Genomic DNA, 20,784 nt, shown 5'->3' on the forward strand with positions numbered 1-20,784 from the left:
GAGTAATGTGGACTATATCGATTTACCGGGATTGTTCTTTTATTTCTTGCTGTTTTTCTCTCTCCCCCTGTTTTCTCTGCATAGGATGTGAGACTTCTCAACTTGCTAAAAATGAGCTTTCCTAATAACTTGGGACCTAACTGTCTAGGAATAAACCATATTAGCCATGAGAGGCCAGATGAAACCTGAGACCAGAGACTGGTTTTCTTCTAAAATGCTTTCTCCAAAGATTTTAAAAAAGAAAAGGGGGGAAATGTGAAAGGAAAGTAAATCTTGAAAATCTTGGGGCCCCCAAAATCACTAACCTAAAGGGAAAAGTCAAGCTGGGAACTGCTTAGGGCAAACCTGCTTTCCATTCTATTCAAAGTCATCCCTCTGCTCACTGAGGAAAATGCATATCTCATTGCCTTCTTTGGAAAGGTTAATCAGAAACTGAAAAGAATGCAATAGTTTGTCTCTCACCTACCTGTGACCTGGAAGCCCCCTCCTTTCTTGAGTTGTCCCTCCTTTCTGGATGGAATCAATGTACATCTTATATATATTGATTGATATCTCATGTCTCCCTAAAATATATAAAACCAAGCTATGCACCTTGGGAAAATGTTATCAGGACCTTCTGAGGCTGTGTAACAGGTGCACATCCTCCACCTTGGCAAAATAAACTTTCTAAATTAACTGAAACCTGTCTGAGATTTTTGAGGTTCATAAACTTCTCTGCAGAGTAATGTAAGACCTTCTCCTCATTGAGGGTAGGGTGACATTCTGCATATTACATAATATTTCTTTTCAGGAAGAATGAATTTTTTTCTGGGGGTGTCAAAGGGTTTGCATCCTACTTTCTGAGTCAAGCATTCATGTTTAGAGATTGCTTCATTCAGGAGAATGAGAAAAGATCACTCTATAGCATGGATGCTGAAATGGGGGCTAAGGAGAAAGAAGCTCTCTAAGATACCTCATCGTGGGGCCAGAATTATTAACTGTAAAGATGGTTATGGTTAGCAGGAATATTTAGTAATTTTTTCTCCTTTCATTATAACTTTTTTCTCTACATCAACCCTTTAGTTATGTCTTACTAAATGTTATAGTACAGTAGGGAAGTTTAAAAGAAATAAGGGTCAGGCCTATGTTCACAGGCCGATGAACACCTTGGGGAGTATAGCCACTTGGGAGATCCTGTTACTGTATGGACTGGTGGACTGCAGAAGAAGGAGGAAACTGTTTGGAGCAGGACCAGCAGCAGACAGAGCTTTCAGAAAGAGGGACATGTTCTGGACTGTGTGAGCATTGCCCAGATTCATAGAAATATAGGCCAGAAGAACTCTGTTGGAGCATAGACTTCTTGATGATAAGAAGAATTGGGTTTGGAGTCCAGAATATCTAAGTTACATTACAAAGAGATACAAATATGTGGATAAGTAAACATATTTGTTATTTCAATATTCAATTTAATCTATATTAGTCTATGTTTCACTTTATAGGCAATTCATAGGTCTTAAATTCCAAGCTATCGAATGCTGCTTGAGACTTTTCTGGCTGTTGTGCATCTGAGAATGAGTGTCTGGAATGGCATTCCTTAACACTGAAAACTTGAGAACACATATTACCATGAGGAAGCCCTCTAATCAGTCAGGAATGATGGTAGTCTTGGAAGACTTCCTGGTGGACATGACTCTTGAACTCAGTTGTGAATGACAAATCAGAATAGCAGGAGAGAGAATGTTAGATGGAAATAAGGCAATCTCAACAGAGATAACAGCATGTGTATAGCGCAGGTTGAGAAGCAAAGGGAACAAAAAGGGTAATGAATGGAAAAAAGAAGCCAGGGGAGATAGGATCTAAGGAACAGGTGGAGATAAGGCTGTATTCACAGGAGACAAAAATGGCTTAAAGGAAGAGATTCACCTGTAAATGGGAAGAAGAGAATGGAGAGAGTTCAAGTTTATGATTACTTTATTTTTTGAACTCTTCTCTCTCCTGAAGCCATGAGCTAGGAGAAGGGCAAGGGGTACAAGGAGTGTGTGTGTGTGTGTGTGTGTGTGTGTGTGTGTGTGTGGTGTGTTGGAGAAAGTGTTATATGGAGGATGGGGAACAACATATTTACCTTCCACATGAGTTTTTATTGATACCAAGATGAGCTAAGTGGAACTCCGGTGTCCATCTGTGGGTTTGAGTCCAATAAGCTTTTTCTTTTACATTCATCTTATTTAAATCTTTGCTGTCACAGTGAAGAAATAATTCAGATAACGTATAAAGGCAATTGAATTTAACACAGATTTTATTGCCCTATAACCAGTTATGATGTGACCAGTGGATACCAATGAAACTTCTTCATTATTTGAGTCTGAAAATGCATATTTAAAACATTAAATGATTGACTCTACTGTGTGCCAAGCTCTGCGTGTAGGCATATTTCATATCTTAAAAAGGCTTACAATTCTTTCAGGGAGGCAAAAGCAAAATCTATGATTAGAGGTTAGCCAATAATGTCATGAAAATGCCATGAGAATAGAGAGAGGGAATAAAATCATAAAGATATAAATAAACATATTTGAACTACAGTTGATGTATTTTCTTAAGCTACTTCTATATCATATGCCAGAGGGCCTTCAATGGAAAATCCTAGGTAGAAAGACACTCTTTCTATGTTCCTACCACTTCTGAGTGGACCTGAATAAACAGATATTACTGGTATTTTAATTTTTTCCTCTGTTCCGTATTCTATAGAGATCAGCTTGCCTTCAGCCTGACCACTTAGACGACACAGGAGGTGTTTGAGTTCCTTTTCTTTCCACACATCCCCACTGTGCCAGAGGGAATTTGTATTTTGTGCTTTATCAAAGTACTGCTCTATTTCGGCCTTGTGAACAATACTGTTGAGACCCTTCCTTTGGCCCAGATAGAAAAGTGTGCTTGCCTGCTTGGACCTGCACATGCGCTTGTACTGTCCCCTGAAGGATCTATTTAAGGATGAAACATACTTTTCTATTAGTTTGGAATCTTGATCTAGCTCTTGATTTTCTGGCCAGAACAGGAGGCAGGCCAAGAAATAAGGGCCTGGATATTGATGACTTGGTCCTACAAATCGCAAGACCTCTCGGAGTTGCTTTTTTAGCGTGGTAAGTGGTTGAATGAATTTGGAGCTGGGCTTTAGACAATTGAGAATAATGTTGGCCAAAATGGAATTTTGTTTCTCATTTGTCATGTGCCTATTTGGGTTTTGCTTCAGTAGGAAGGCATATTCATTCACTATAATTTCCATGGTAGTTGCAGCATCTTTGAAGTTTGGATTAAGATATTCCAAGAGTCCAGCAAACCTATCTGCTCTCAGAGCTTCTAGCTTTTTCCTGCAATTCTCCTCCTGGAGTAATTGACTCTCTTTACTTTGTAGTAGACATGGATCCAAATGACAGAAAAGTTCTGTGTATTTCCTGAAACAACGACTGACTTTCTTGCTTAATGTGATTTCCACGATTTCTTTTTGGGTATACCTCATTTTCAGAAGAACCATATAATCAATAAAAAAGTCAAAGCACCTTTTCAGATCTGATTGTAAATTTTGTAGGTGGGATGTGAACTTGCTAAGAGCCAAATAATATTCGTTTCTGGGATCAGGAGGAATGGTCCATTTTCCTGATAAAAATTCCACCATAGTTTTTTTGGATAATTCATTTTCTTTGTGGAAAAAGGGGGTGAGCTGAAGAATCTGGATAGTGTAAAGACCAACTTCTATTTCACCCAAGAAACAAGCTGTATTGTACATGTCATATCGTCTCTGGGACTTCTGTGGTGACCATTGCTCGGTTTCATAGTTTTTACTATCAGTTTGCCTTTGGGATTCTTTGAAAGCTCTTGAGGCTTTTTCGGCAGCTTCTAGGAGATGTGTTAGGTCATTAACAGTAATGCTCCTACAGTTTTTGTTCCCATCCAACCACCATTTGATTTCACTTTTGTAGACTTGACCAAGGGTATCTGAAATATAGGAATTTTTAGGTGCTTTCATTTTGGCCTGAAGTGCCCAGTCCAGAGCCGTGTTAAAGTCCTTCTCTTTAATGTAGAAATGTCTTGCTAAGGCTTGACAAATGAATGCATTTTGTGGGAATCGTCTGCTTCCTACACTCAAGACCTTTTCAATGTCTTTATTCTGTAAAGCTTCCATTAATGGGGAAAACAAAGTGTCTGTTTCATCTCCATACTCCTTGCGCTGTCTTGTAAGCAGAAGAGTTTGAACGTCATGTTGAAATTTGTCTCTTCCTATTCCAGAATCATAGAATAAATTCTCTTCTAATATATTCAATGCAATTTGACATTTATCCAAGTGATAGCTTCTTTCCAGTTCTTTTAGACAGTATAGGGCAATCAGGGGGTGAATGACACGCACACCTGTGTATCTCCCATATTCTGCAACTTCTGTTTTTATTAGAAGTGTAGAATAAGTTCCCATCTTGTCTTCTAAACTTTCAGGTTCCCAGGGTGTATTAGTGTATATGATTCCCAAAAATATTTCACACTGTGAAACTGAAATTGTAGAATCAGTGACATAAGAGTTGAGTAAAGCCAAGAAGGAAATGAGTTGTGCTTCCTTGCTGTCAACATCCTGTCCTTTTAGGATATTCCTGACTACATTTTCTATATATGTTTCATCAAAATTGCTTTTCATGATCATGAAGGAATAAAAGTTTTCACAGTTCTTGTGCTGCTTTTCAATTTCCTTCAGTTTGGCCCCAAAAGCTCTTTGTTCCTTGGAAGAAAGTTGGTAATTTAGTGCAATACTGTCTGCCAATTTTGCACTTTCATCTGGATTCCGGGATCTCATGCAGTTTAAGATGATTACCAATGTTTTTTCATATCGCAAATCCTTCTCTGCTAAAACGGAATGGATGGCATTTTGTAGAAAGCAGACATTTTCTTGTTCTTCAAAATCATCCACAAGGAGGAGCACAGGAATGTAATCCTCATGGCTCTTTGCCTTATAGGTGACCAGATTGATCACTTGCTCTCCAATTTCTGCAAAACCAGTTGTTTTGTTTTTTAACACAGCACATCTGAAGTTTTTCTTTAAGTCCCAGAGAACATGCATAGCCAGTGTGGTACCCCCACAGCCTGGATGATGATAAAGATTGATGATTTTTGCAAATATTGGTTTAGGAGACTCTGCCCAGCACTGTATTAAATCTTTAAGCTTTTCATAACTGTCCCTTTTAACAAAATCTGAAGAATGGTTTTCAGAAGAAAAATAGAAGTTCCACCAGGATACTTTGCCACCTCGATAAAAGTGTTCTTCTTTTGATTTCTTAAACTCCAGGAATTTAGATTCATCTTTCTCGATGTCTGTTTCTCCACACTCATTTTCACAGAGGATTTCTAGTGCAGTCAAGACATCCTCTTTCTTTTTCTCTAGGATAACTGAAGAAGATCCACGGGCGGGCAAAAACCTTCTTGATGACTGAGTCACCGATTTTAGTTTAAGGATAGTGCTGTTTACCAGTTCTATATTTAATGTGGAAATACTGTGGTTTGTTAATTCATCTTCCATCTTCATTCTTGTTTGTAGTAGATCTTTCCATCGTTGGTAAATATTTGAATTTACAGAGATACACAACATATTTTCCATTCCTTTGAGAGCTTGATAGAAAGCCCAGAAAGTTTCAATGAGTGGATCTCCTGGGCTTTCCACTGAAGAGAGTAATAGAAACACTACCAAAAATTTTCCTCTTGTCATTATATTTTCATCTGTGAGAAATAAAATTAGTTTCCTGACTTCTGAAGCTCTTTCTTTCTGCCATAAATGTGGTTCTAGAGGTTTATATGTCTCACTGTTCAGGTCTGATCTGCCATTGCAGAAAATCCAGCTGGGCTGTTGGTAAAGATTAAGAGCAGAAATCTTCTCCCTCATGTTAGTTGTCTTGTCTTCATACTGATTTGGAAAGTGAAGGTTTGCCACTCGGCTTTCTTTGTAAGCTTTGACCACTCCATTGATCACAGATTCAGGATCAAACTCCAACACAGCAAACCATTTAATTTCCTTTAAAAAATCGAAGTGCTTTATTTGGTTCTGATGGCATTTATTTGTTACAAGAATGTACCAGTCATAGTATGAATTATCCAGTGAGTCTCGGTTTCCTATGAGAAGTTTAACCAGCTTTAGTCCTTCACTCTCCTTCTTCATTGCCTTCATTCCATACTCTTCTTCAGCCTCTTTTCTGGATGCCACCAGTGACTTTAAATTTTGTAAAAATGCTTTGAAATCTACATCCCGTTGCTTGGAATTGGCCAGGATATCCCTAGAGCTAGCCCCTTCTCTTACAAACAGTGAAGGATTTTGGTTTTGTTTCCATACTTTATCTTTACAAATTTGCATGTGAATGTAGAAATACTTATCTTTACATATAGAGTGTTTTGAAATAATATCGACTTCAATGACAAATCTGTCAGATGGCATATTGTTCTGCAGAAGGACTTCCACAAACCTTGGCTCCCGAATACACTTCTTGGCTTCATTGATCTCACTTTCTTCAAAATACTTTTTGATCATTAGATTGAAGTGGTCAATGAAGGCATCCTTACTGGTGATTTTCACACCAACAATTTCTCCATGGGGTTTGTCCTTGACTCCAAAATGGATGGTGCCATTGGTGCGTGAATTCATACAAGCTGATGCAAATCGGAAGACTTCATTGCTGAATTTCATCTTAATGTCCACTTCTGTGGCTGTTTCTGTGTTTGTGAGAGCTTTGAACTCATGTATTGGATCAATGAGATTGAGTGCTCCTGTTTCAGGTTGTAGAGTATAATGTTCTATATAGCGATGGCTGTCATGGAACTTATCAAAAGGATATGGCATACAAGTCAATTGTTCAGGTTTTAGCTCACCATTTTTCTTGTCTTTAGCATTTGCTATTTCTTCTAACACATTTTCTTTCACAAGAATTGATTCTCGTTCTTTGATATCTCTGACCTCTCTGGGATCATAATCAACATTGGATGACATTGAATTTTCTTCTTCCTTTTTGGTCTGTTTTGGATTTTTTTGGTGTTCTCTTTTGGATGGTTTTGAATGATCTAATTGTCCAGGATCATGATTGTCACTTTCAGGGGACTTACTATTCAATTTGTTATATGAACGTTTTATCAAAAGTGCTGGACCCCGTGGTAGCCCCATTTCTATAAGGTCCTTCTCAGTTAATTCCTGCAGGACTAATCCTGTCACTTCTTCTCTGAGCAGAATTTGTCCATATTGCTCATTAATCTTAAGGTCGTCAGTTACCCATTTTTTCACATGCTCTTTGGTCCAGTCTTTAATAATTTCAGGTATAGATACTTGTTTACTCATATCAAAGTTTCAACTTCTTCCTGAGAAAAAGCAATATAATACTATTTTAGAATTATACCGTATTATTAAGATCATATAGTCAATTATATATACATTATCATACAGAAGATACATATGTATATGTATAATATTGCTCAAGGCTGACTCTTAAAACTGCTTGATACTTACTTTAGCTGTTTTACCACCCTAATTCATACCCTTGTTTCTTAGGTGACTCTAATTGTAATTATGAAATAAGCTGTAGCTGCTAACTAGGTGACATGCCGTTTAGCCTTATGATAATTCTCCCTTTTAGCTTAACTTGGTGAAAGCTGGGTTTTCGTAACTTAAAACCAGAATCTTAAGTAACATAGAAATTGGTTCCCATAGCATATAGGAATATTGCAAATATACTTTAAAATAATGAAACTGGATAGGTAGAGGTGGGTTGAGGAACAGAAATCCACAGCTGGCTATCTTTGTTACATAGTAATGGAGGAGTTGGTTAAATAATCATCTGTTTTCTTTTGGAACTCAAGCTGTTAGGCCACAAGGTTAGGGTTTGGAGGAACTTGGTAGCAAAATCTCAGGATAATTGATTTGATTGGCTAATTCTTGTGCTCTCAGGAGGTACCAGAAGAGACTAGCTGTAATTCAAGCTGGGCTCCCTGAAACTAAATAGGGAACATAGTATGAGTTTTTAATTTTGTTAGAGCCATTTTCTCCCAAAATATTGATATGGGGCTAATGAAGATCCTACAATTATGTACTTTGATGAATGGCAAGAGCTGCCTATTTTGGACTCCTAGAACAGGGGTTCTCAACCTCAGTTAAACATTAGAATCACTTGGCGTTCCACATCTCAGACTGCATTAGTTGGTGGAGGGAGTGAGGGTGGTGTTTTCAGGCATTAGTACTTTTAAAAATTTGCCTTGGTGCATCTATTGTGCAGATAAGACCAAGAGCAGTGGTTCTCAAGGTATGGTCTCCTGACCAGCAGCATCAGCATCACTTAGAAGCTGGCTAGAAATGTAAATTCTTAGGCCCCTACTTAGACCTACTGAATCAGAATTTAAAAGGTAAATCAATTAATTAGTTTAAGTAAACAGAAAACCCAGAAAATGGGAATATTTTAAGGATAGACAAAACAACATTAAAGATCAAATGAAACAAAAATACTACACTGAACTATAAAAAGAGAAAATAAAACATTTTAAACCAGGGATCCCCAAATCCGGTGACCTGGACCAGTACGTCTCTAACCTGTTAGAAACTGGGCTGCACAGCAAGAGGTGACTGGCTGGCGGGTGAGCTGGCAAAGCTTCATCTGTATTTACAGCCTCTCCCCATAGCTTGCATTACTGCCTGAGCTCCACATCCCATCAGATCAGTGGTGGCATTAGTTTCTTATAGGAGTGAAAACCCTGTTGTGAACTGTGCATGTGAGGGATCCAGGCTGCACACTCATTATGAGAATCTGGTGCCTGATGATCGGTCACTCTGTCCCATCATCCCAGATGGGACCATCTAGTTGCAGGAAAACACACTTAGGGCTCCCACTGAGTCTACATTATGGTGAGTTGTATAATAATTTCATTATACGTTACAGTGTAATAATAATAGAAATAAAATGCACACAAAATGTAATGCCCTTGAATCAACTCAAAACCATCCCTCACTACCCCATGGAAAAATTGTCTCCTGGCCGGGCGCATAATCCCAGCACTTTGGGAGGCCGAGACGGGCGGATCACGAGGTCAGGAGATCGAGACCATCCTGGCTAACACGGTGAAACCCCGTCTCTACTAAAAAATGCAAAAAACTAGCCGGGGGAGGTGGCGGGCGCCTGTAGTCCCAGCTACTTGGGAGGCTGAGGCAGGAGAATGGCGTGAACCCAGGAGGCGGAGCTTGCAGTGAGCTGAGGTCTGGCCACTGCACTCCAGCCTGGGTGACAGAGCGAGACTCCGTCTTAAAAAAAAAAAAAAAAAAAAAAAAAAAAAAAAAAAAAAAAAAAAAAAAAAAAATTGTCTCCCATGAAGTCAGTTCCTGGTTCCGAAAAGGCTGGGGACTGCTGTTTTAAATGATTTGTAATTTTTAGATTCCTTAGGTCTTAGTGCCTTGAATTCTCTTACTTACTCTGGCTTCAGTCTGTGGATCACAACTAGTCCTGGGGCAATTAGCAGAACCATGAGCAACTGGCACAATGAATGCTATAAACATATTTTAGATAATCAATTCAGTTCATCTGCAGTGTAGACAGAAGTCACTTGTGGGTCTTATGAGGTCCCACAAAAATTAGCCCATATATTGTAACTAGAGATAAGTATTATTTATCTTAAATAGTGTATTCTGTTCATTCATTCAACACATATTTAATGAGCACCTATTATGTACCAGGCATCATGCTCAGGAAAAACAGTGATAATCAAAACAGATGTGAAGCTCTTTCATGATATTTATTGTCCATTGGAGAAGATAAAAAAATGAAATAAGTCACACACACACACGCACACACACTCAAAAAAGTTTATACTGACAGTGTGGTAGTGCTTTTTGTCAGACACAAGAAGGAGTCTAGGCCTGGGATATGTGAGGAGGAAGAGGGTGGGAACACTGGGCAGGTGAAGTTAAGGGAACTGCTGGAGTCATGTGGGAGGCAAGTGAGGGAGAAAGCCTGGAGGACAGAGTTAGGAAATAAGAAATAGTCTACCTGGTGGACCTACCAAAGGCTCCTTTAGTGGGTCTAAGGGGTATGACATAGTGTTTCAGCAGTGGGCAGTTCGTACTCCTGCACCCAGAGCCAGGGCACTGGGCCTGCCATAGAGTACTCCTGGGCAAATGGAGCCTCGGAGCCTGGTAAGCTCATCCCTGATCTTCCCATCTGCCCTGCAGTGGCCCTAAGTGTCATCTCAGGTAAGACTGACAGAGGGGCCCTGCCTCACCTGTTTACAAGCATTATATAAAACCAATAGTATAAGCAGTTATTAATAAATATCCTTAATGAAAACTTTTTTGAAGTCATTACATATGAGATAACTACCATAGTATTTTAAACCTTAGTCTTAAGATATTTCATACTTTGAAAGTTTGCTGAATACTTATTTTTTATACATTTTATACATTTTTAGACATTTTAATACATTTTGTATTAAAATGTAGGAAGCTGAAAGGAAGAGGACACTTGTGTCCTCAGATACCATTTCTGTCATAATTATTGGTGGCTCAATAGACATGTCATTGATTCTTCCAGTACAATGGCCTCTCACCCGATTGGCTTTTATCTTGACATCAACCCACCTCTATTCCCATGGTCATATCCTTGACCTTACCATTACTATTATGGATTGAATTATATCATGCCAAAATTCGTGCACTGAAGTCCTAACCTTCAGCACCTTAGAATGTGACTTTATTTGGAGACAGGATTGCTGTATATGTAATTAATTGACATGAAGTTATTATAGTGGACCCTAATCCAATATGACTGAGGTTTTTGTAAAAAGGGGAAACTTGGGCACAGAGGCTTGCTTACACACAGGGAGAACAGTATATGAAGACGAAGGCAGAGGTCAGTGTGATGTTTCTACAAGCCAAGAATCACCAAAGATTGCCAGCATGCTACTGTGAGAGGCATGGAAGAAATTCTCCCTGGTAGCCCTCAGAAGGAACCCACCCTGCCAATACCTTGATCTTGGACTTCTAGTCGCAAGGATTCTGAGATAATACATTTCTGTTGTTGAAGTGACTCTGTGCTACTTTGTTATGGCAGCTCTAGCCAACAAATACAGTTACTGAGAACTACAAGCCCTCCGTCCTCTCTGTTTCAAACACTTCCCTGTCCCCACCATCTCTTGCCCCTCAGGCCCACTGCCTTTAGTGCTCAAACACTAGTAAGTATTTCTTTAACACCAACACCTTTGATCTATGGATTCTACTACCATCTCACTTTTCCTCACTCCATTCATGTTTCACTTTTCCTCTTTTACTGGCTTAATTTTTTTTGATTATTCATCATCATCACTTATTTTTCTCCTCTCTGGTACACTCTCACGGTTAAACTACAATGCTAGTTACATCCACCACTCAGTTGCCAACAGCTTGTCAGAGCATGGCTGGAGATAGCCCTCCACACCCTGACTGGAACATGGCTGGCCAATGGCCCTCCACACCCTGACTGGAACATGGTTGGACAATGGGCCTCCACACTGACTGGAGCATGCTGAACAGTGGCCCTTCACACTCTGACTGGAGCATGCTGGACAATGGCCCTCCACACCCTGACTGGAACATGACTGGACAATGGTCCTCCACACCCTGACTGGAACATGGTTGGACAATGGGCCTCCACACTGACTGGAGCATGCTGAACAGTGGCCCTTCACACTCTGACTTGAGCATGCTGGACAGTGGTCCTTCACACCCTGACTGGAGCACGCTGGAAAATGGCCCTCCACACCCTGACTGGAACATGGCCGTACAATGGCCCTCCATACCATGACTGGTCTCACCTTAATGCTCTCAACTACCATGCTTTATTTCTTTCTCTGCTTTAGTCAACCTCTCCATTTGCAGTAGTCACTCTCTTATTCTCCTAAATGATCATTTCATCGTTTCTCCTCTCTCATGAAACCTACAACACCTCCTCACCATGGTCACCTTGCTTCCTGTTTAAACTGGCAGAATTGAAGGAATCCAAAGAGAGCTTCTCCAAACTCCTGAAACCACATCTACCCATCAGCCTGCTTCTTCACTTTTCTTCTGTTACTACATCATATGTTAGTTTCTGTTCTCTGCATGTTCTGCCCATATGCCTAGTGAGGTCAAGCTCTCCACTTGCAGTAGCCCTTGCATCCCTCTCACCTATTCAGGAAGTTGCTCCAGAAAGTATCCCCTCTCTATTTGGCTTCTTCAGCCTTTCCTCATCTACTAGATCTCCTTCAGCAATCAAGCACGTTTATGTTTTTCATGTTAAGCAAGACTCTTTGGAACTACTCTTACCCACATTTCTGCTTTTCTTCACAGTAGAGCTGTCTACACTTTCCGTTTCCTGTTTCTCTTCTCCCACTCACTTTAGAAGTCACTCCAATCAGGTTTTGCCCTCACTCCTCCACTGAAATTGCACTTGGCATTGCTACAGACAGTTCTTGGCAGAGCAATAGCACTTGAAACAAGTGATTGCTCTCTTTTCCTTGGATTACTCTCCTTGCAGGCTTTTGGGACACCACCTTTCCTGATTTTTCCTCCTCCTTTTCTGGCTAGTCCTTCTCAGTTTCCTCTGCTGGTTCTTCCTTAACTCTCCACCTCTAAATGTTGAAGTGCCTCTCAGACCTAGCCTCTTTTCTATCTAGAGTTCTATCTAGAGTTTCTCCTTATGAATCTCATCTATCTTGCATTTAAATGCAATCTGTATGCCTGTGACTTCCAAATTAACATGATCGGCCCTGGCTTCTGCCATGATGTCCATATATCTGCCTTCTCTATGTTCACCTAGATATTTGACAGTCCTTCTAAAACTAACATGGCCAAAATGGGTCTCCTGATATCTGCCCCTCCCACTCCAAACTTGCTCCTCTCACAGTCTTATAAGTTAATGGAACTTGTCAATTGTTCAAGGCAAAAACCATGGCAGCATTTTTGACTGCTTTTTTTTTTTTTTTCACTCATTGTATTAGCAAATACTTTCAACCACACCTTCACAGTATATCCAGAATTCCACCCTTTCCCACTATCCCTACTGCTACCACTCTGTTCTAGGCCATCATCTCTTTCCTGGACTGATTTTGTTACCTGGTCTGACTCTGGCTTTGCCCCACCCCCATGCCATTCACTCTATTTTCAACACAACAGCCAACCTGATCCTGTTCAAACATGCAAGTGTGATCATGTCACTGACTCTTAGTCAGTGTCTTCTGCTCAAAACTTTTATCTGACTTCTCATCTCACATGGAGGAAAAGCCAAAGTCCTTAAATAAAGTCTGACATGATATGTCCACCCCACTGTCTTTTTGACCTCATTACTTCCGCTCACTTCCCTCCAGCTGCCCAGTTGTCTTGCTGTTCCTCAAACATGCCAGCCTTGCAGCTGCACGAGGCCTTTACACTACCTGTTCCCTCTGCTTGGAATGCTCTTCCTCCAGATGCCAACATGGCTCACACCCTCACCTTTTTAGCTCTTTACTCAAATTCAATAAGGACTTTCTTGCTCATCTTTCTTAAAATTTCAGTCCTTACTCCAGCACTTTCCATTGCTCTTCCCTGCTTCAAGTTTTCACTTTAGATTTATGTACTATACATTTTACTTAATTATATTTCTCATTCTGTGTCAGCAACTGGAATGTAACTTCCATGAGAAGAGGCATTTTTGCCTGTCATTCATGCATGAATCACTAGGGCCTGACATAAAATAAGTACTCAATAAATATTTGTTGAATGAGGAAATTAATGTTTTTAGATTAGTGAAACAATTGAATTGTATTTGGGAAATATCTTCATGTTGTCATCGATGAGACCAAAACCAACTCCAGCATCTGGGTTAGCCGGTCATAATTAGTAAGAAAAGAGTTTACTTTTCAAAAAGAAAAGTCAGTAAACATTTTATTCTTCACCTAACGGGCAAATTACAGAGACTTGATGTCCTATTGTAAGCTCCAGTTTCCTGACACTTCTCCTCAGGTTTTGGTGTCTCACTTATAGTCCCTGAGTGAGCATTTTTCTCACATAGGGTTTTCCCCAGAGGAGATCTCTTTCTACCCTAGGTCCTCAGTGAGCCAGAACCCCAAGGCTTCAGGGTCACCCTCCACTGTTTTAACTGCTGTTGCTGCTCTGGGCAACAAACCCTCCTCTGGAGATGCTCTTACCGTGCACCATAGACTGGCTCTGTTTAGGTGTGAGGCAGCATCTTCTCCTAGCCAGTGTCCTCTCTCAGTAATTCAAGCTACCCATCCTTTCTTTGGGTCACCCCAAATACTGTAAGGAAGAACTTTAGACTTTTCTCTTCTGTGACTACAGCAATTCTGATAGACCCCAGCACTCTACAAGAAGCAGCATTTTAAGAATTTCCTGCTTAGCAACCATTACATGCCCAGAGACACTGTGTGTGCCGGGTGGTGGCGTGGGAGATAGCAGAGGGCTTGTCTTTGTGTCTTTGTGTTACCTGACAGCATGACAGTTTCCCTTCACTTTCTTCTTTATAGATTGACTTCTGTCAGGAACTACCAGGGAGATGGAAACACCCTTCTTAAACAGGGTGACTGGCATCTGTGCTTCTTAAGCCTTGAGTCTTTTTATCTTTACCTTGTCTTAGAGGTTTCCCAATGGTTCAAAGATAAAAACTCCACACCCTAACTGGAACATGGCTGGACAATGGCCCTTCACACCCTGACTGGAGCATGACTGGACAATGGCCCTCCATACCATAACTGGTCTCACCTTAATGCTCTCATCTACCATACTCTATTTCTCTGCTTTAGTCACCCTCTTATTCTCCTAAATGATCATTTCATTGTTTCTCCTCTCTCATCAAACCTACAACACCTCCTCACCACAGTCACCTTGCTTCCTGTTTAAACCAGCAGAATTGAAGGAATCCTAAGAGAGCTTCTCCAAACTCCTGAAACCACATCTACCCACAGACCTGCTTCTTCACTTTTCTTCTGTTACTACATCATATGTTGGTATGATAACATATCACATAAAAATATTTCTCAGCCAGAATTCCACAATTTCCCACCCCTATGTTGGTAGCTGAGAAGATACACAACAACTTGAAGGTATTATGTATTCAATATTACTTTCTTTTTTTTTTTGAGACGGAGTCTTGCTCTGTCGCCCAGGCTGGAGTGCAGTGGCTGGATCTCAGCTCACTGCAAGCTCCGCCTCCCGGGTTTACGTCATTCTCCTGCCTCAGCCTCCGGAATAGCTGGGACTACAGGCGCCCGCCACCTCGCCCGGCTAGTTTTTTGTATTTTTAGTAGAGACGGGGTTTCACCATGTTAGCCGGGATGATCTCGATCTCCTGACCTCGTGATCCGCCCGTCTCGGCCTCCCAAAGTGCTGGGATTACAGGCTTGAGCCACCGCGCCTGGCCTCAATATTACTTTCATGTGAATTTTGCCCTCTGTCAATTATAAGTATCTTACATGGTCTACGATCCATATGTAGTTGGAGCTGTTATTTAATTCAGGTGACAATGATTTGGGCAAAAGGTTTTCATAATGCTTTGACATAACTCTTTGGCTCTTTCTGTGACTTCAACCTTACACCCTAGACTGCAGGCATAGTTCTAAACATGAGGGCTTTCATGTTTAGCAAGAAGCTACATAGTGTGTAGAAAGGTGGAGGAGTTGTGATCAGAAAAACGATGTCATGATTAAATTATGTCTCCTCTCAGTGAGCCTGTTTTCCCACTTATAATATATGAAAATCGGACCAGAACTAATGTTGTCTTAGTTGTTGCTTGTTTTTGTTCTGCTTCTTCAAAAGAAACGCATCTGAAACCGCTGTATCTAACATGGGTAAAGGTGTAGCTGCTCTGGTTGGAGCTGGGGAGAAGACCTTCACTTTAACTCTGTTCTGTTCTGGGAAAATTTTGAAACACAAAGTTCTCTTTATTTGTACACTGGGCCCTCCCTATCAGTGGGTACCACATCGTGGATTCAACCAACCACAGATTGAAAATATTTGAAAAAAAAAATTGCTTCTGTACTGAAAATGTACAGACTTGTTTTTGTTGTCACTATTCCCTAAACAATATAGTATAACAACCATATAATATGACATTGTACTAGGTATTATAAATAATCTAGAGATGACTCAAAGTACACAGGAGGATGTGTATAGGTTATACACAAATACCTTGCCATTTTACACTAGGGATTTGAGCATGTACAGGTTTTGGTATCTGTGCAGGTCCTGGAATGGATCCCCTACAGACAATAAATTTCAGGATCTACTGCCTAAGGACTATTATTTTTCTCTCTTTAGAGACTAAGCAGGAAGGATCAAACTGGCCTGCCCTTGGCAAGCTCTGGTGCTCACCCTCATGTTTAGGAGGCTGGGCCTCACTGGGCTCACTCACCTCACTGGACTCACTCACTCACTCACTTTCCGTGCCTCCAGGAAAGGATGCTCAGAATCCCAGCTGCAGCCCAGCAGGCCCACCTCTGCTCTGATGCTCTGTATAACTGAAACCGCAAAGCAAAAGTTAGTTTTATTTTCTTGAAGTGTATGTTCAAATTATATATTTCTTCCCATAGTCTCTATACAAGCTATTGTGCATAAAAGTCTTACATAAAATGAAGGCTAAACCTTGGAGGATTTTATTCTTTAATTAAATGTAACTTATAGGACAGAGTATGGCATAGCTGCACATGGCTACAATTTTCGATACACAGTTTTGTATGCTCGGATTCCTGATCTTCTGGTCTACGTTTTACCCAGGTTTTTAGCCTCACCCCCAGAGCTTTCCACCTGTAGAAATATGCTGCACCCTCGCCATGCTTGCTGGAAAGTTTCTTTTTTAAAAATTCTGCAATCAGCACAAGTTACATCTATTGATTCTTATATAAAAGTAGTGATATTTCTCATTCCTTTTATAAGAAATAGCTTATGCTCACTTGCAAATATGTTCATTTTCAAAGTTCTGTTTTACTTTTTAGAATTAGCTTTTAAAGACAGCTTTTAAGGAGAGTTGATTAAACAAACCTTTAATGATTAGAAACTTACTAGGGCTTTTCTGAAAACTTCTATCTTTATATTAGAAACATAAAATAAGTCTTCATGAGGCTGTTTGATCTGGATTCCTCAGATTAGTTCCCCTTTCTTGATGATTTGCCAAAGTCACGTTCTGGAAGGCAGCTATGAGGAAGCAGAGCTGTAGGCAGAACAGACTTGGTCCTTGTTCAGTTTGCCGGAGGATATACTTGTTGAGAACGTATTGCATAAAACAATGATATCACAACCAATTAAAATGCAATAGACTGGACTGCTGCTTAGGAAATGTTTATGAAACTGATTTCCCCCCCTAACTTTCTACTATGAAAATGTTCAAACACACAGAAAATTTGAAAGAATAGTGAAAAGAATACCCTTCTCCTAGGTAGCATCCCTTTGTATACTTAAATACTTCTAAGAAAATAAATAAACCTCAAAAAGTATGTGGCAGGCACACTTTATCTCTCTTCCAGCATTCCACATTCAATGTAGAGCAAATCCTATGGGGTGTATCTTCAAAATATACCCAGAATTTGACTACCTATCACCACTACCACCTGGTCCAAACTCTCCTCTTCTCTCTCTTGGATTATAGGAATAGCTTCCTTGCCATGTTCCCTCTTGCTGTTATTGATCCCTTCAGGAACTTCTCAAAAAAGCAGCCAGAGTGACCATGTTAACATGAAAATAACATCATATCAATGTTGTGTCCAACCCTGTCTGTGGCTTTCCATCTGACTAGGACTCACACAGTCTGGTACCCTGTTAACCCTCTGATATTAGGTCTTTTATTTTTCCCTCTAAATCTGGCCCAGTCACCTGACCTCATCGTTGCTTCCTGAAGGAAGCACCTGCCCCTGTTTCCAGCCACTACAATTGTTTTCCCTTCCTGGAATGTCCTTGGATACCAGCAGGGTTCACTGTCTCACTTTGTTGAGATCTTTTGTCAAATGTCACCTTGTCAGCAAGGCACTGTTTGGCCAGCCTACTGCAAACTTTATCCCATCTCCCAACATTTCCTATCCCTTTTCTGGCTTCATTTTTTATCTACTTAAGACTTACAAGCAGCAAATATTTTATATATTTTGACCTATTTACTTTATTTCTTTTCTGTCCCACCCATTATTCTATGCACTCCATAAGGACAAATTTCTTTACATTTTGTTCATTATCTGGCATTGCCTAGCACATAATAGCTTCTTAACAAAAATCTGTTAAATGAGTAACACATTTTCTTAGAGTAGTTAAAAGTAATGAATATTTGAAAGGCCTTGAGCTACCAATGTCTGTGGGTCAAAGGACTTCCTCATTTTCCTAGGGAAATTATTTCACTTGGCTGGAACTCCAGATAGAAATCTGGGGAAATCGCTTTACTGTGCTACCCGTTAGGCCAGAACTAACTCCAGCTTCTATCATCTGGTCACAAAGAATGAAAAGGAAGTTTTTTTTCAAAAGGAAAGAAAAATGAATGAATATATCTTCTCCTGCAGTTTTTGTAGATACCCTAGTTACAGAATACACCTTACCAACTTTCTGCTGTGTCACTTGCAGTCACCGAATGAGGCCATTTCTCACACTGTGTTTTACCTGGAGGAGGTCCCTTTTGACTCCAGGTCCCCAGTGTCTTAAGACCTCTGCTGTTTTCACCCACTGCCTTTGCTGGGAAGCTGCTCTTCTGGCAAGGGGCTTCCGTTTTCCACAGACACAATCCGCTCAGGTGAGATGCAATACCTTCTTTTAGCCAGTGTCCTCTTTCAGAAATTTAACCAGTCACTCTCTCTCTCTGGAAATCCTAAAGATGGAAAAAGCAGACTGCAGAATTTTTCTTTTGTTTTAGCCAGGACAATTTTAAGAGCATCTGGATATATGCTGTTGGAACTAAGTAACAATCAAAATTACCATGATTAGTGTGGACAAATTTTGTGATTGCCTTGACATAAGTCTTGGCTTTCTAGGGGCTCTCAGTGTCCTGTTTTGAAACAATGGTGAGCACAAATCTTATCTTTTGCAACGTTGGTTACTGAGAAAGGATTTGCAGGTTGCCATCCTCAACACTCGTTTTCTCTCTTTATGTTCAGCAAGAAGTACCAAGTCAGCAAACTCGCAGGAACAAGCACAGCTGCCCACCCCATCTTTGAAAGACCCTCATGCCCTGGGGAGGTGTTCTGCTCTGTAGGATTCTTAGAACTGATGTAGGGGAAAAACACTTCAGAATCTGGCTGTAGCCCAGATTGGCTCTACCCACACCCTCCTCGCATAGTCTGGCAGTCAGAAGTCACACAAGCAAGTTAGTTTCATTTTCCTGAAGAACACTTTGCATTTTTTTTCTTAGTTTTCAACCAGATTGCTGTATAAGATTATATGTGAATGAAGTACTTTAATAGAATAATATTTAGCCTCTGCAGAGTATTACCTTTGATAAAATGTAAAACTTTTAATGTCTTACATTGTGAAGACAGAATTTTGTGTAATTACACAAGATCACAGGTTTTCCTTTAGAATCTTCAGTGCTTAAATTCCTGACCCTGTTTGCTTCGTTTCTCTGTCCTCTTTTCCAAAGCCTGCCTGCCACAATCAGAAACCCTCCCACCATTCTAATTACACTTAATGGTACGTTTCTTTTTAGAAGAGCACTTATAAAGTTATTATCAGTTAAATATACTGACATGTATTTAATCCATTGATTCTTCTAGTTACTTTAGTATTTTTATAAGTAATGGTTTATGGACAAACCTATAGTTATATAAAAAGTACAGCTGAAGTTTTAAAAAATAGCTGTCGCCTCAAAGGCATAACAAATAAAGGTTTAATGGTTCAGTTTACTTACCGGGATTTTCTGAAAAAGTCATTGTTTTATATCAGAAACTTGAAACAGGCCATTTGAACTTTTGCTGTCTCATTCTTCATCTGATGGCTAGGAGATATGAGTGTAAGGATTCTTTTTTAAAAATCAAGGCATTAAATTGTGAAGTCTTCTGTTCTCCCAGTGCTCTGACTTTCTGAGGGTGTGTCAGAGTGCCAGTACAGAAGCAGGAGGAAGTTGAAGTATAGAGAGTTTCAGTTTCACTTTAGAACGTTCTTTTTTCTTGGGTTTAGAAGGATCTAAAATATTTTTAAATCAATAACATTACCAAAAATATCAATAAATTTGAACCACTGCTTAGAAACTGTTTACCAGGCAGGTTTTTAAGTCATAAGAGTTAAGAAATAAGGAAACAACAAACAAACAAACAAAAAAACCCAACTACTCAAAAAACTACCTACAGGACAAAGAGAATGGAAATACCAGGGAGAAAATCAATATGTCAGTGCAATCTAAGTTCCTGTTACCGGTTGAATTGTGTCCCTCAAACATTCATAAGTTAAAGTCCTAATCCTCAGTACCTCCGAATGTTACTGTATTTGGAGATAAGGTCTTTCAGGAAGTAATTAAATTAAAATGAGGTCATTAGAGTGACTGTAATTCTATCTGACTGTGTCCTTATAAGAAGAGGAGATTGGGACACAGACACATATAGAGGGAAGATCATATGAAGACACAAAGAAAAGATGGCCATCTACAAGCCAAGGAGAGAGATATCAGAAGAAACCAACCCTGATAGTGTCAGAGATGTTCTAACCAGAGCAACTCCATTTTGAATGAGGGCTACGAAAATGAGGCTGAGACTTGTTGGGCTGCATTCTCAGAAAGGTAGGCATTCCTAGCCTCTAGATGTTTATTATTAAGGGAACAAATTAATCATATTTACTAAACAGACCCTGAC

The 20,784-nt window shown here is 40.0% G+C and overlaps 2 protein-coding genes across 7 annotated transcripts in view; both read right to left on the reverse strand.

Moving 5' to 3' along the window:
* SAMD9 (sterile alpha motif domain containing 9) overlaps positions 1-2,175 on the reverse strand; it is a 37,571-nt gene extending 35,396 nt beyond the window's left edge. The window contains 1 exon segment of the mRNA XM_030932323.1: positions 2,102-2,175. The gene's annotated coding sequence lies outside the window, so the exon portion shown is untranslated.
* SAMD9L (sterile alpha motif domain containing 9 like) lies at positions 1,409-20,043 on the reverse strand. Of its 6 annotated transcripts, none has more exons than XM_010353158.2 (5): positions 19,848-20,043; positions 18,547-18,812; positions 17,033-17,180; positions 16,386-16,491; positions 1,409-7,350 (listed from the first exon to the last, which is right to left on the reverse strand). In XM_010353158.2, exon 5 carries the CDS (start codon positions 7,328-7,330, stop codon positions 2,573-2,575), a length of 4,758 nt encoding a protein of 1,585 aa, XP_010351460.2. In that variant the 5' UTR covers positions 7,331-7,350; positions 16,386-16,491; positions 17,033-17,180; positions 18,547-18,812; positions 19,848-20,043; the 3' UTR covers positions 1,409-2,572. The 6 variants fall into 6 exon arrangements, with proteins under 6 accessions (XP_010351460.2, XP_030788184.1, XP_030788185.1 ...); XM_030932324.1 differs by having other exon boundaries at positions 17,033-17,228; XM_030932325.1 differs by having other exon boundaries at positions 2,258-7,350; positions 18,608-18,812.
* Positions 20,044-20,784: the final 741 nt, after the last annotated feature.

The sequence above is a fragment of the Rhinopithecus roxellana genome, chromosome 6, assembly GCF_007565055.1.
Source record: "Rhinopithecus roxellana isolate Shanxi Qingling chromosome 6, ASM756505v1, whole genome shotgun sequence".
Taxonomy (NCBI): Eukaryota; Metazoa; Chordata; class Mammalia; order Primates; family Cercopithecidae; genus Rhinopithecus; species Rhinopithecus roxellana.